The sequence below is a fragment of the Loxodonta africana genome, chromosome 22 (genome assembly GCF_030014295.1).
Source record: "Loxodonta africana isolate mLoxAfr1 chromosome 22, mLoxAfr1.hap2, whole genome shotgun sequence".
In the NCBI taxonomy this organism is placed as follows: Eukaryota; Metazoa; Chordata; class Mammalia; order Proboscidea; family Elephantidae; genus Loxodonta; species Loxodonta africana.
Genome location: NC_087363.1, coordinates 26,192,894 through 26,207,592, shown reverse-complemented (window position 1 = coordinate 26,207,592; position 14,699 = coordinate 26,192,894). Strand labels below are relative to the sequence as shown.

At 56.3% G+C, this 14,699-nt stretch overlaps 1 protein-coding gene across 1 annotated transcript; it reads left to right on the top strand.

Annotated features, from left to right (window-relative positions):
- Positions 1-3,777: 3,777 nt before the first annotated feature.
- TMIE (transmembrane inner ear) lies at positions 3,778-13,871 on the top strand. The gene is made up of 4 exons (XM_003409692.3): positions 3,778-3,873; positions 8,656-8,773; positions 12,077-12,226; positions 12,547-13,871. The coding sequence occupies exons 1-4, from the start codon at positions 3,778-3,780 to the stop codon at positions 12,648-12,650; spliced, it is 468 nt and encodes a 155-aa protein (XP_003409740.1). The 3' UTR covers positions 12,651-13,871.
- The last annotated feature ends 828 nt before the right edge of the window (positions 13,872-14,699 follow it).

Sequence of the window (14,699 nt, the reverse complement as noted above, 5' to 3'; positions counted from 1 at the left end):
GAAGCCCCTGGTAGATTCGAACTGCCAACCTTTGGGTTAGCAGACTTAGCTCTTAACCACTACATCACCAGGGTTTCCAAACATGCAGTACTTAAAAATAGTACATGGGGGACAGGCATGTTTCTGTAGGTCAGCATTCACGCCATCATGTGTGGAGGGGACACTGTCTTCCAGGGGAGTCAGACTGGGGAGCTATGGTGGCCCAGATCTCCCCCTCCCCAAACCTGGTGGGCCCAGCTAGGGCAGAAGGATGCAGGGGGCTGTGGAGGCCTCATAAGAAGCAGAAACAGTACCCAGCAGTCAGCAGAGCCCTGGACTGGGGACAGAAAACTGAGTTTGAGGCCCAGTTGCCGTGCGAACTTAGGCAGGGCACACCCTTTGCTGGGCCTCAATTCCTCATGAGCAACAGAAGAGTGAGCCACACCAGGAGACTTTTCCCAAAATGGAAGAGTCTTTGGCTTTCAGGATGCCTCAGTGTGGTGTGTAATGCTGGAAAATTGGAGGCAACCGAAATGCAGGACGTTGACTGAGCAAGGTGTTGCTGGCATTTTAAGTTGTTGTTAGCTGCCATCGAGTCAGCCCCTGATTCATGGCGACCTCGGGCACAAAATGCTACCCAGCCCTCCGTGATGGTTTCGGATCAGACCATCGTGATCCGTAGGGTTTTCGCTGGCTGATTTTCCAAAGTAGATCACCAGGCCTTTCCTCCTAGTCCATCTGAAAGTTCCACTGAAACCTGTTCAGCATCGTAGCAACACACAAGCTTCCACTGGGTAGTGACTTTGCGGGAGGTACACTGGCCGGGAATGGAACCTGGGTCTCCTGCGTGGAAAGCGAGATCTCTGCTACTGAGCCACCAGTGTCGTCTGGGTTTTTATACAGTGAGATATTACAGCCTTTAACAACAATCACAGTAATAATCATAATGACAAGCACTTACTGAAGGCTTGCGATACGCAGGAGCCATATACTGTTAACAACAAAACAAAACACCAAACCATTTGCTGTTGAGTCGATCCTTTCTGACTCATGGCAACCTCAGGCATACAGAGTAGAACTGCTCCATAGGTTTTTCAAGGCTGTGACCTTACAGAAGCAGATCGCCAGACTATTCTTCTGAGGTACCTCTCGGTGGGTTCGAAGGACCAGCCTTCCAGTTGATAGTCAAGCCTTCAACAGTTTACACCACCCAGGGACTACCTATATACTCTAGTTACATTCGTTTTACAGATGAGGATGGAAGCTTGGGGAGGTTAAGCACCCCGCCTGTAAGCTCACAGCTGTCATTAGGAACAGGGTCCCAAAAGTCTTACGGCAATTTTAAGCTTTAGTAGCTTCAGAAGTATAAAGCTACAAATCTATAAGAAACATGATTTGAAAGTTTAAATATTTAAATTTTCTTTACACCTACTTAGTATTCTGAATTTTTCATACCCGCTTTCTCATTTTTTTGTCAACTTTTGCCATCTACAGAGGGCAAAAAAGAAAATTTAAAAAACGAAGCTTTCAAATGATGTTTCTTTGTAACTTCTGGGGTTATTAGCACTTAAAACTGCACTAAGATTTGGGGAGCACCAGTCACTTTAAAGCTGAGTAAGCTTGACTTTGAAGCCTGTGTGACAGTAACTGACAGCGGGGTGGGGGCTTCTAGGGTGTTTGTGGTGGGCAAGAAGCTCTGGGTACAAACCCAGCCCAAAAACCCAGTGCTACAAAAGGTGGACGATAATTGTCCGTGGTGAGATCTCGGCTTCCGTCCACAGCAGCGCAGGGAAGTGGAACCCACGTGGAGCAGTGGCTCTCTCAGGGGACACATGTAATTTTCTCCCTTTCAGATTTCTTCATTGAGAGTGCCCTACTTCTTAATGGATGGAAAGACAATGAACTTTACAGGAAACAATAATACTCCTCCTTCCCGTCCCAGGCTGGACGCCCTGTAAGTGGCAGAGGCCTGCTGCTCTAATAGCGAGAGCCAGTATTTACTGAGCACACGCGTATTCATTATTTCATATAATCCTCACAGCCACGCCGTGATGGCAGCATTGCCCTTCCCATTCCATAATTGAGGAAACTGAGGCAGAGAGGAATAATGGTTTGCTCAAGGCCACAGTCAGGCTCATCTAACCCAGCCCCAGTCCATCCACAGCCTCCGTGACCCCATGTCCCAAGGGGCTGGCTGGCCAGTGTGGCTTTCTCTAGCCTGGCCCGTGATCAATGGCATGAGGAAGTGCGGGGTGAAGACGGCTGAGAGTGACTTGGGCTTTAATGAAGTTCCTGGTTGCCTGGCCAGGGCAAGTTTGGGGAGGACGGGGTGGTCCATTCCACCCACTCCCCAGACTTTGCCACCCATTGATGGGGAGCAAGGTGCCTGCGGCCCAGCCCAGTCTCCTCCAATGGGTCCCTCGTCCTTTGCTGGTGCCCAGGGAGGCCTTGCCAGAGGGAGCTAGGCCACCACGGCCTGCAAAGTTCTCCACTGGTGTCTTTAGCTATGGAGTGGGGAGTGGAGCTAACTGCAGGGTCTGACACCTGGGCTACCCCGCCCAACGCGCAGCAGGCAGGAGATAAATAACAGTGGAAGGAAGGAAGGCAGGGAGGGAGGGAGGGAGGGAGGAAGGGGGGGTGCAGGAAGCAGGGAAGGGACAGGGAGAGAGGGAGGGGGTAGGGAAGGAAGGAGGGAGGAAGGAAGGAAAGGAGGCAAAAGGGAGGATGGATCAGAGGAGCCTCCCAGGCCCTCCACTCTTCTTCCTGTTTTCCTGCCTGGTCTGTCCTTTCTTGGCCCTGAGGCCTGCAGATGTCTGAGCTGGCCCCCGCTCCACACTGCAGCCTGCCTTAGTCCTTACCCAAGTGTGGCACCTCCACTCCAGGCTGGAGCCCCGCAAGGCTCTGGATCTACAGGGTAAGAGGAAAGGCAAAAGGCTCCTCATACACTCTCTGCACCCCTGAGTTGTCAAGTCTCACTCTGAGGTCAGGATCAGAGTGCAGTGTGAGCTCGGGTCAATCTGAGGTAGGGGTCATAACTTAGACTAGGGTCAGGATCAGGGCTCAGGCTGGGGGTGGAGGTCAAGGGTCAGCCAGGCTCAGAAAATGGTCCTCTAGTCCCTTCCTCTGGAGCTTGTCCTATCCCAAAGGGAGAAGATGCCGGCTCTTTCAGGAACCTTCTATAGCACCCAAAGCTGGAAGCTCTGAATATACCATCCCCTGCCCGCCTTCCCCCACCTCCCAGCTCTGGTGTCCAGGGCAACCAGAGCCTCCTCTGGGCAGGAAGCCAGCCCAGAAAGCCCAGGACATCCCTGAGCGCCTGTCACCATGGCAACCTGCCTGCCTTCCCCTCCTCCCCAACCTGTGTCCAGCAGGTTCTTAAAATTCAGAACGTCAGAAAGGAAGGGCCTCCTAGATCAGCAGATTCCAGCCCCGCCCCTTGTCCCAGATGGAGAAACTGAGGTCCAGTGAAGGAAGGGGGCACCTGTTGTTCAAGAACCCTGAGCCCAGTCTGCCCTCCCTATCCTTCCACCCCAGTGTCCACCGTAGTCGGCGGGTGAGGGTGCGGAGGTGTCTGGGGGGGAAGGGAGCACCTCTGGAGTCCGGGGGAGGGGGCAGGCCCAGTGCGCGCTCCCCCAGGCCCCGCCACCCGCACGGGAACCAGACACCGACGATGAATAAATGATGCCCTCCCGCTGCCCGCGGCCGGTTGCCTAGGGGGCGTCACCGGGCCCAGCCCGCCCCAGCAGTCCATCACTGGCTCCCGCGACCTGCCGCTGAGCCGGCAAGATGAGCGCGAAGATGGCGGGGCAGCCGCGGGGCGCTGGGCCCCTCTGGGCTCTGGGCGGCGCCGCCCTGGGGGTCTGCCTCACGGGGGTCGCCGGGCAGCTGGTGGAGGTGAGGCTGGGGGCGCGGAAGGGTCTGGGCGGCTGTCACCATCCAGGCGGGGGTGAGGGGATAGGGGAGGCCTCGTTCTGACCGCCGGCTGCCTTTTGCCTAGTGGAGGACACAGCCCTGCCCCAAGCGCTCCCAGGAAACTCAGCCACTGATCTTAGGGTCCCTGGCCAGATGTAGGGGCCACACCCCTTATTACAGGAACCTTAGTCTGATGAGAAAGGCTCAGCGTCTATCCTCCAGTCCTTGGTCTGATGGGGGGACAGGGACTCTGGTCTGAAGGACTAGTGGAAGAAGCCCAGCCTTTGGCTCTGGAGAGCCTCCAGGGACCCCTGTCTAATGGGGGAGACATAGCCTTGGGAAGGAGATGAGGGCATTCCAAGCAAAAAGGTGGGGAGCAGGGGATGAGGACGCCCTTTACCAGGCAGCCATGTGTTGGGCTCAATTCCATGGGGAGCACCCGGCCCAGGAGGCAAGGGGTAGCCGGGGCCAACCCAGGACTGGGGAGCTGACCTGGTCTTGGTGATAATAGGAGCTAGTGAAGCTTTCTGAGAGTAGACTGGAAGAGGGCACGTATTTGGGAGAGCTGGGAAGAGCTGCAGAGATGGGCCAGGAAGTGATGAGGAGGGTGGCTGGGGGTGGCTGGTCAGGAACCTGGCTAGGGTAAGGAAGGACTGGGGAACGGGGGAGCTATCTGCAGCATCCCTGGCCCCCTCTGCACTCTGCTTCTGCTGACCCTGGAAGGGGAGCTAAACAGGGAGGTAGGAGAACAGACCCAGAATTCTGGAGCATAAGGTGAGAGCCAGGGCCAGGAAGAGTAGGGGATGGAGTGCGGGCATGGAGGGCCAGAGAAAAAGGGGCAGGCAGTGCAGACCATGATAAAGAGGCAGTGTGGAAAGGTAGGGAGAAGTGCCCAGGTAAGCCTACGAGGGAGGTACACAGGAGACAGGAGGGGGTAGGGAGGACAGAACTGTACCTTGGGAGGTCTGAGGGGACACAGCTCTGACTGAAGGGTCTGAGAAGGGCCTGGGGACAGAGCCCTACACCCTGATGCTAGCCTGTTGCTGATACTGACCAGGAGGCTGCGCTGAAGTCAGGTGTCAGCTCCAGTGTCCCTGTAAGGGGAGCCTGGCTGGCTTGAACTCTAAGGATTTTACTTGGTCCCCTCTCGGGCTGCCCTGAGACCTTGGGTACAGAAACTGAGCTGGACTGAGAGCTGGCAGAAGGCTGAGGGTGAGGGTCAAGTGAGTTCTGAGCCAAGGACTCTCCTGCATCCCCAAAAGCATGTCTTCCCCACCAGCTCATCGGGGGAATTAAATTTGGAGTCCATCTGTCCACCGTCTGCCTACAGCCTGAGCAAGGCCGGACCAAACCCTGGAGATCCTGAGGAGCACCAGAGAGAGGGGCAGAGCTGGGGCCCATGGCACCTCCCACGCCAGCCCTGCAGACATCACCCTCTCATCAGGCTGTGAGCCTCTGATGGAGGTGGGGCCTCCAAGCTTCTGGAGTCAGACCCCCAGCAGTGCCCATCACAAGGAGGTGCCCAGCTGTTCTCTTGTCAGCACAGCTGTTCCCATTACCCTATACCTAAGACCCTTTTCAGGGATGAGAGTTTAGGCTCAGCTCCACCAGAGCAAGGCTAGGATAAGAACATGCTGGAAGTGAACTCTCAGCCACCTAGGCTCAGAATCTGAGAACTTACTCACCCTTGGTGTCTTCCAGTCATACAACCCAGCCAAGCCAACCCACCGGGCCTTAGAATCAGGGAACCCCACTCCCCAGGCCCTGGCCCAGATGCCACAGCATGTGCTCAACCCCTCACGTGTGCCCCAACCTGCGCACATGTGCCTGACACCACGCACATGTACCTGGAATGCACAAATGTGTGTCCAGCCTCCTACATGGATGCCTCAACCACATGTGCCTAATCCCACACTCTTGTTCCCCTACCCCACGCATGTGTCTGACCCCACACGAGTCCTCTGAGATGAAGCTGATGGGGGATATTTTCGTATCAATGTTACCACTCAGGTTGGGTAGAGAAACCTCCCCAGAGACCTTGGGGACTACCCCACTCAAGTTACAGATGGAGAAAATAAGGCCCAGAGAAACAAAGCCTTCCACCTAGTTCACCTGGTGAGGAGAAAGAGCCAGGGAATGATGTACAAATCCCAGGCACACAGATCTTCTGGGTTACCTGGGACAGGTCTCTCCTCCTCTCCGAGCGTTGACAACCCATGCCAAAGGGTGGTGTTTATTAGATGAGGAAGTACCTGGCTCATGGTAGGTGCCCAGTGCAAAGTTTACAGACCAGGGGAATGAATGGTAGATGGTTGAACTGTGGGTTGCCTATCTTTCCCGGAGATCCAGAAGGAACTTCTCATGTCTATATTTATTTGTTTAATCTTCAGTGGACAACATATTGCACAGATGCGTCAGGGTCCTCACCTTCTGAGCACTGATCCCCATCCACACCTCCCAGCCAAACTTGGTGACCAGATAGGATCATATATCTCACAGCTCCACAGGTCAGGGACAGGTCTTGCTTAAACCCCCCAGGACAGGGCCATATCCACAGAGACCCTGGGGAAGGGCTATGTCTCCTCAGATCCTCAAAGCAGGGCCATGTTCACTCAGACCTTGGAGTAGGGCTATATCTCAGTCACCTAGTGCTGCTATAACATAAATACGGCTTTAACGAAGAGAAGTTTCTTTCCTCACAGTAAAGTAGGCTAAAAGGCCAAATTTAGGGCATCAGCTCCAGGGGAAGGCTTTCTCTGTCAGCCTTCTCATCAATTTTCCCCTGGACTAGGAGTTTCTCCTCGCAGGGACCCTGGGTCTAAAGGATGCACTCCGCTCCCAGCACTGCTTTCTTGGTGGTCTGAGATCCCCCCTTTCTGCTAGCTTCCCTTACCTTTTATCTCTTGTAAGATAAAAGGTGGTGCAGGCTACACCCCAGGGAAGCTTCCTTACATTTGATCAGGGATGTGACCTTAGTAAAGGTGTTACAGCCCCACCCTTATCCTCTTTAACATAAAATTACAATCACAAAATGAAGGACAACTACCCAATACCGGGAATCATGGGTCTAGCCAAATTGATCCACACATCTTGGGGGGACATAATTCAATCCATGACAAGCTGTGTCCTCTCATATCCCCTGGGTAGAACTGTGTTCCCCTCCAACCCCCAGGATAGGGCTATGTCTCTTCAGATCACCATGGTGGAGCTGTGTCCTCTCAGACCCCAGGGCAGGTCATGTCCCCCTGTAAGTATACTCAGATGCTGGGGAGGACTGTGTTCCCTCAGACCCCCATGCAGGGCTTTGTCCCCTCAGACCATGGGACAAGGTCACATCCCCCGTAGGTACACTCAGACCCCAGGGCAGTACTGTGCCCCCTCAGACTCCCGAGCAGGACTATGTCCCTGCAGAGCCAGGGCAGGGTCATGTCCCCCTATAAGTACACTCAGACCCTGGGCAGGACTGTGTCCCCTCAGACCCCTGGACAAGGCTGTGTCCCTTCAGACCCAGGGTAGGGTCATGTCCCCCTATAAGTGCACCCAGACCCCTGGCAAGGCTGTGTCTCCTTGGACCCCTAAGGCAGGGCCATGCGTCTATCCACTCGTGGGATAAGCCTGTATCCCATCAGACTCCCAGTGCAAAGTCATGTCCCCTCTGACCTCAGAGCAGAGCCTGTCCCCTCAAATTCTGAAACTGGGCTGTGTCCACTCAAAACCCTAGGGCAGGTCATGTCCTCTAACCCCAGGGCAGGGCCATGTCCCTTCAGACCCAGGGCAGGGCTATGTACCCTCAGACCCCTAGGCTTAACCATGTCCCCTTAGACCCCCAGAGTAGGGTCATGTCCTCCCTCAAATCCCCCCCCAGACCGCAGAGCATGACTGTGTCCCCTCAGATCCCTAGGGAGGGCCATGTTCCCTCAGACTCGCAAGACTCTCTGGGCAGGGTCTTGTCACCTCAGACCCTTAAAGTAGGGCTGTGTCCCCTCAGTCCCCCCAGGGAAGGGCCATGTCCCCTCTGCCCCTCAGGGCAAGGTCATGCTATGTCAGACGTCTAGGGTAGGGCCATATTCCCTCTGACCCCATGGTAGTAGGGTCATGTCCCTCTGGGAAAGTGAATAGCTGTGCTTAGCTCAGGCTACACTTACATCTTTTTGCCTCCAGATGTCGCTGCCGCACTGAGGACAATTTATTTACTTTTTTAGCCCTGTGTGAGGACTTTGGCCCAGCCTTCGGGTCAGAGGAGAGCGACTCCCAGGAGGATGGGCGACTGTTGAGGTCACCTGGTGGGGGTCTTGACCAGGGGGCAGAGCTTCATGGCCCTGACTCCCAACTCCACATCCCCCCACCCTACACCGAGGAGACCTGAGGGCAAAGCAGGTTTCCAGCACAGCACAGGCCTTGCCTTGTCTCTGGCCTTGGTCCTGAGACCCCCATCTGTCTGTGCGGGGCCCAGGACTGCAGCAGAGGAGACCCAAAGCCTGCTGGAAGGGGCCTTGAACCTCCCTGGGACATACAATCCACGTTTGCCCTTCCGAGCTATGGTTTCCCCAAGCATCAACCACACTCGCTCTCCAAGTCCCTGGCTCTGTGGTTCTGGCCCCGTGCTCAGTTCTCTTGGTTTAAATCTGGAAGTCCCAAGATCTAGGGTGTTAGGTGTCAGTGTCTATGGCCCTTGAAATGCTTGGGCTGAGCCCTTGCTGGAACCTGGGTAGTCCCAGCCTGCTGGTCCCTGCCTTGCTCACTCCGCTCTCTCCCGCCCCGCAGCCCAGTACGGCCCCGCCCAAGCCCAAGCCGCCCCCGCTGACCAAGGAGACCGTGGTGTTCTGGGACATGCGCCTGTGGCACGTGGTGGGCATCTTCTCGCTCTTCGTGCTGTCCATCAGTGAGTAGCTAGCTGCTCCCCGCCCTCCCACCGCACCGCCGCGGAGTGCACTACCCCAGCCCCGCCCCTCACCACCCCCCGGGGCTCCCGGCAGCGATTCCGGGCAGTGCGAGCAGGCCAGGCGCCTGCAGGAGGCCCGCTGTGGGTTCTGGCACCTCCCCCGGTTCACACAAAGTCCCCATGGAAGGCTGATGAGCCAGTAGTGACCCGAAGTATTCTGCTGGACCAGGGAGGCAGCCACACAGCAATTATGGTAATTACAGGGGACTCCACTGAAACTAGGAGGACGTGTCATTTTTCCCTATCGCTGGCCTCCTGATGCTTTTCCTGCAGTCTGGTCGGCTTAAAGGGCCCACACCCAGGGGCCCTAGCAAGGCCACCTGGGGCCACAGTTCGGTCCAGAGGCTCTCCAGACGCCTGGCAGATACGGCTCCTGGGCTTGGAACACTACCTTGTCAGATACCATTTCCCGGGGATGACTCACACCCACCTCAATTAAACGCAGGAGACCTGTTCCTCTCCTGGGGACTGGGAGCAGCTGGTGCAAAGTCACCGCAGAAGCGGACTTGACCTGCTCCCCTCGGCCCTCCTCCTGGAGTGGAAGTCTGCAGGCAGGGAAGGGGTGGAGGAGGCTGCAGTGGCATAGAGTGGGGTCTGAGGTGGGGGGCCCAACAGGGCACAAGGAGTGTGTGTGTTGGGGGGCGTGTTGAGGCAGGAGACAGGCCATTCCCCCACAAAGGCTTCATAAAGTAGGGCTCCTCTGAGCTGCACCTGGGAGGATTGGTGGCGTTTGCCAGGAGAAGGCTGCAAAGGCAATCCCGGGAGGCAAGGGTGTGAGCAGAGGCTGGAGGGTCTCAGATGACCCGTACAGGACATTTGGTGAGTGCTTCCTGGGTGGGAGGCAGCAGCTGCATCCAAGTTCCTGCTGGAGCTGTTCTAAGATGAGGCCCCCAGGAAGACAGGGCAAGTCACAGAGGGCCCATCCAGATGTGGGGGAGGGGGCTCTGAGGCAGGCATGGACATCTGATCTGCATATGCTTCTCCTGGCTCCGAAGCACCCTCCCTGCAAGAAAAGAGCTTCCCTCCTCCCACTTGCTGCCATTTCTCTGTAGCTGGGGTGGGGGCAGGGATCTGAGCAAGAGGCTGAATTTTGTTCACAGCCAAGGCCAAGAACGTCAGGCCTCTCAGTGGTGGCCCCTCAGACAGACAGGTGTGGCTGCTGCTCAGCCCAGGTGTCCTGAGAGGGGCACCCCTGGCACCAAGAGACAGAGCTAAGGGAGGCAAGTGCCCTGCAGGGACCCAGGAACTAGGGTGCAGGCCCAGGGAGAAGCTCTGGGGCACCCCAGGGAGTGGAGATGAGAGCACTGTAGGCCTCAAGACACACAGTGACCTCTCAGGCTCTGCCCACCCCAGATGGTGGAGGTGCCTGGAGCCATACAAGAAAGTTACAGTGTTGGACCCAGAGACACTTGGATGTCAACCACACAGACAATCCCTGCCGCAACCCCCTCTCCTAGAAAGAAAAAGACACAGTCTCAAAGTTCCCCCAGCAGTAGGTCAGCACTCATTATTGCCCACTGCATGGCTCTAGGGAGTGGGGGTGACCCAGGCCCCATCTCCTGGGGAAGAAACAGACCTTTCTTGCTGCCCATCAGCTGGGCCCTAGGTCGTGGGGCTGTTTGTGGACATCCTCCAGAGACTCTTGGAGAGAGGTGCTGGAGGGGGTGCCTCACATCTCAAGCCTCTGCCTGGGCCCCAAAACTCGTTCCAAAGCACTTTGTCTCTCCACTTCTTTGAGGAGAAGCAACCAGGCCAGGCTGGGAGGGACAGGCTGGAGTGCCAGCCATGCTCTGGCTGCCAGCAGTTGCCTGCTGAGCTCCCCTTGAAGTTTGAAGCCCCGCCTCACCTGCGAGAAGAGCCTGAGGGGGCGTGGGCCCTAGGAGGTACCTGGTGAGGTGGCTGGGAGAGGGAGCCCAGTAAGCAGGGTCAGGGTGGGGAACTGACCTCAGGCCTGAGGAATGCACACGGGGTCTGGAGAAGACCAGAACCCAGCTCTTTAGGTAAGAAGGGCCTGCCCTCTGCTCACATCTACCCCAGACAATGGTATGCTCTCAGATCTACTACTGGGCCTGGGCAGACCCCCAGAGCATGCCTGCATGCTGTTCGCACCCCCATCCATGTATTCAGGAATCCAGTCCTGTTCTCAGCAGCTAAGGCTCCAAGACCATTCCATCCATTCATTCACTCATTCATTCATTTTTTCTTTCTTCCATTCTATGAGTCTGAGGGAGACCCAATGGGGCACAATATTTGGCTGAAGGGGCACTGTCATGCCTTGAGGCAGAGAGTTGCACAAGATGACCCCAGAGGGTGCTCCAGCCCAAGCTACATAGGTCTGAGCCATCCTCCCCAAAATAGTTCTGGCTTGCTCTGCCTGGGCCCTCCTGCCCCCGGGAGCCTGCCAGGAAGTTATGTCTGGTCATCTGATTTATATTAGGAACCAGCTCCATCCCCTCCCCTGGGGCTGGGGCCAAGGTGGTCAGACTGTGGGGGCCTTAGAAAAATAAACTCAATCCAGCCGGGCCCTGGCAGCCCTGCCCTGCCCTGCCCATCAGTAGAGGCCAGCTCCATGCCCTGGCCCAGCTGGCGTGGGCACAGCTGTCTTTGGTCAGAAAACCGATCCCGGAATAACTCCCTCCAAGGTGAACGCCCAGAGCAGGGTCTGTGCCCTCTCACCAGCTCTCTGCCCAGCCAGGTGGAGGCCAGGCTTGTCCTCAAGGAGGCTGAGGAGAACGCAGCCACATACTTTGGTGTGTGAGGCAGCTCTGGCCCTGCTCCAAGGAGCCCAGGAGAAAAACTAGGATGTGCTGGTAGCCCAGAGGCCTGGGTTCAAAGCACAGGGGGGCTCTAGGAAGCTGTAGCTTGAGCAAGAGGCAGCTCCATTCCCTGCCCTCAGGGGACTCTCTCTCCAGTCAGAAACTCTAGTCAGAAAGACCACCAGGAACAGGACTGGCTACATAATTTTTCAGTGCAAAATGAAAATACGAGGCTCCTTGCTCAAAAATTAAGAATTGTAAGTTAGCAACAGCAGAGCGTTAAATCAAAAACAGGCCATTCTAAGCATGGTGCCCTGTGCAACTGCTGAAGCCAGCCCTACCCAGGAAAGACATCTTGGGTGCTGCGCCACCTGCCAGTCTCTTGGCTGAGACACAGAGGTGGATGGAAGCAAGGGTGAAGCTCAGGTGTCATTCCTGACTGTCCAAGGCCCAGGCCCCAGCCAAGGCTGCTCTGTCCTTCCTATAGTTATCACCCTGTGCTGTGTCTTCAACTGTCGTGTGCCACGGACCCGGAAGGAGATAGAAGCCCGGTACCTGCAGCGGAAGGCTGCCAAGATGTACACAGACAAGCTGGAGACTGTGCCACCCCTCAACGAGCTTACAGAAATCCCCGGAGGTGAGTGAGCCTGGGGTTCAGCCCTAGCTGCCATCAGACCCTGCTGAACCAGCCAGTTCCTCAGTCTCCATTGGCCAGAGTTGCCCCTTTCCTTCCCTCCATCCACAGCAAGTTAGGGAGGGGTCCTGGCTCTGCCCTGGGAGACTAGAGCACAGAGACTGGTCAGAGTGAGGCAGGTAAAATAAAGAGCCTACTCTCCAGGTAGAAGAGGTTTAGAAGGACAGGGTGTAGGAGGCTCTGGTGCCATCCTCTCCTGAGACCCCTGGGCCCTAGGGCGTTGTCTCATCCCTACCACATGGCCTCTTTCCCTTACCTCACAGAGGATAAGAAGAAGAAGAAGAAGAAGGACAGCGTGGACACAGTGGCCATCAAGGTAGAGGAGGATGAGAAGAATGAGGCCAAGAAGAAGAAAGGGGAGAAATGAGAAGTGCTTCCTGGAGGTGGCAGCTGGGGCTGGCAGGCCTTCAGGCTCAAGCCCTGGCCAGGGTCCACACATCTTGGACTCCAAGCTCAGATGTAGACCACAGAGGCGGCAGAACATCCACTCCTGCTCAGGGGGGAAGCTAAGGCCCATGGCCAAGTTCTCATGGCTCATTGGGGGCAAGGACAAGACTGCACCAGGTGTCCTGTCCCCCAGCCCAGACACTGCTCCTTGCACCCATCCATGTGGCCTTGCCCTCCTCGGCAAGGTTGGTCAGGGGCCTCTGTCCCTCTGCAGATGCAGAGTGTCCTCACACTGCTCTCCCACCCAGACATGCCTCTGTCCCACCCCTTCTGCAAGGAACAGCAGTGGCCATGAAGGAGTAATGGAATGTGAGGCTCCCTCTCTGGAAGAGGATGGCTGACCTGGATGGGTTGGGGGGAGGCCACACCCAGACCAGCCATGAGAGGGGAGAGGGGTCACTGGGGGAAGTAAGAGCAGCAGGAGGTTCTCAGACTCAGCCAGGTCACAGCCCTGATGGTAAGGGATCTGCCCCAAGCCTGGCAAGGGTCTGGCTGAGAGGAGTGAGCAGAAGTGACCCCAGAGGAGGAGGAACCCCAGCCCAGCAGATACCAAGCTCAAGGCACCAAGGTCCACTTCTAGTGTCCCTGGTGTGCTGGAGCCGAGACTGCTGGGAGGCCTGTCATGGAGCCCAGGACTCCGGGCTGAAGGCTGCAGGGCATGTCAGCAGAGGGCTGAGACCAGCGGGTGCAGAGGAGAAAGCTGGGGCCTTGGGACTGTCCTTGGGAATTGAGGCAATATTTAAGAACCCAAGGGGGCCTCTCGCTGTTCTTTCTATATCCAGCTGTGGTGGGAGATTTCAGGGCCCTAGATGGTCATGGCAAGGGGTGGCTTGCAGTTGACATGGCAACCAGCCTTCCACCTGCTGCATATAACAGCGCACAGCTTCCTCTTCTACCATTTTCTAGTACCGGGGCTTAATAGAAGCAACACTGATCTGAAGGCAAAGGCCCAAACAACCACATGGTGGCTGAATCCTTGGGGAGGGGAGATGTACAGAGACCCTACTCCCACTGCCTCGTGGCATCGAATGTCCAGCTAAGGTGCTCAGAGGGCCTAGAGGCCAAGGAGACATCAAGGAAGGTTTCTGAGGTAGGGGAGCCTGCTGGGAACATTCTGGCTGCCTCTGCAACCTGCAGGGATTTGTAAATAAAGCTGAGTGCCTTCTCAGACCCACACACAGAAAGCTGTCTCCTGACATGACCCCTCAGGAAGTTGTCTCTGAAGCACTTAATGTGGAAGGGAATGCAGCAATTGGTGACAGGTGGCTCAGGCCAGGCTGAGGCTCCCTCCCCTGACCCTCCTTGCAGCCTGAATTAGGATGAGTTCGAGGGAGAGCAGGTGGCCATAAAGTTGAGGGGTAGCTGGTCCATGTCAGAGGCACAGCATCAGGACTGGGAAAAAAGCTGCGTGCTCTACCCGGTGCTGGATTGATGAGGCTGCTCTCGAATCACCTCTGCTCCACTGTAGAGGTTGGTGGTTCAAACTCACCCAGCGGTGCCACAGAAGACAGGCTTGGCAATCTGCTTGCATAAAGATTACCACCAAGAACACCCTATGGAGCAGTTCTACTCGGTAGCACATGGGGCTGCCCTGAGTTGGAGCTGGCTCAATGGAAACGGATTGATTTCGTTTTGTTTTGATGATCTGAGCCTGGTGCTGGGAACACAGAGGACTAAAGCCTGGATCTAGACCATTACTATACAGGGAGAGGCATCCAGGCTGACGGAACGGGGACCACAGGGTTTTGGGAGCAGGGAGGGGGCAGAGAGATTGCAGAAGGCCCTGCCAGAAACAGAGTACACTGCCACCAGGTGGGAACAGTTGATTGACCTCTGCCATCAGGGTCCAGCCTGTGTGCATCTCATATGTAGGGCTGCAACAAAGTCACTCCGCCCATAAGGGCCAAACCTTCTGTGTGGCCAGGCAGCAGAAGCCTGGAAGGTCACACAGAGAAGCAATGGTGGAGCC

Excerpts from the sequence above, each read along its gene's own strand:
- TMIE (XM_003409692.3), top strand. The coding sequence starts at position 3,778 with ATGGCGGGGCAGCCGCGGGGCGCTGGGCCCCTCTGGGCTCTGGGCGGC. Across the intron at positions 3,874-8,655 it reads TCGCCGGGCAGCTGGTGGAG|CCCAGTACGGCCCCGCCCAA; the intron begins GTGAGGCTGGGG and ends CCCGCCCCGCAG. Across the intron at positions 8,774-12,076 it reads GCTCTTCGTGCTGTCCATCA|TTATCACCCTGTGCTGTGTC; the intron begins GTGAGTAGCTAG and ends TCCTTCCTATAG.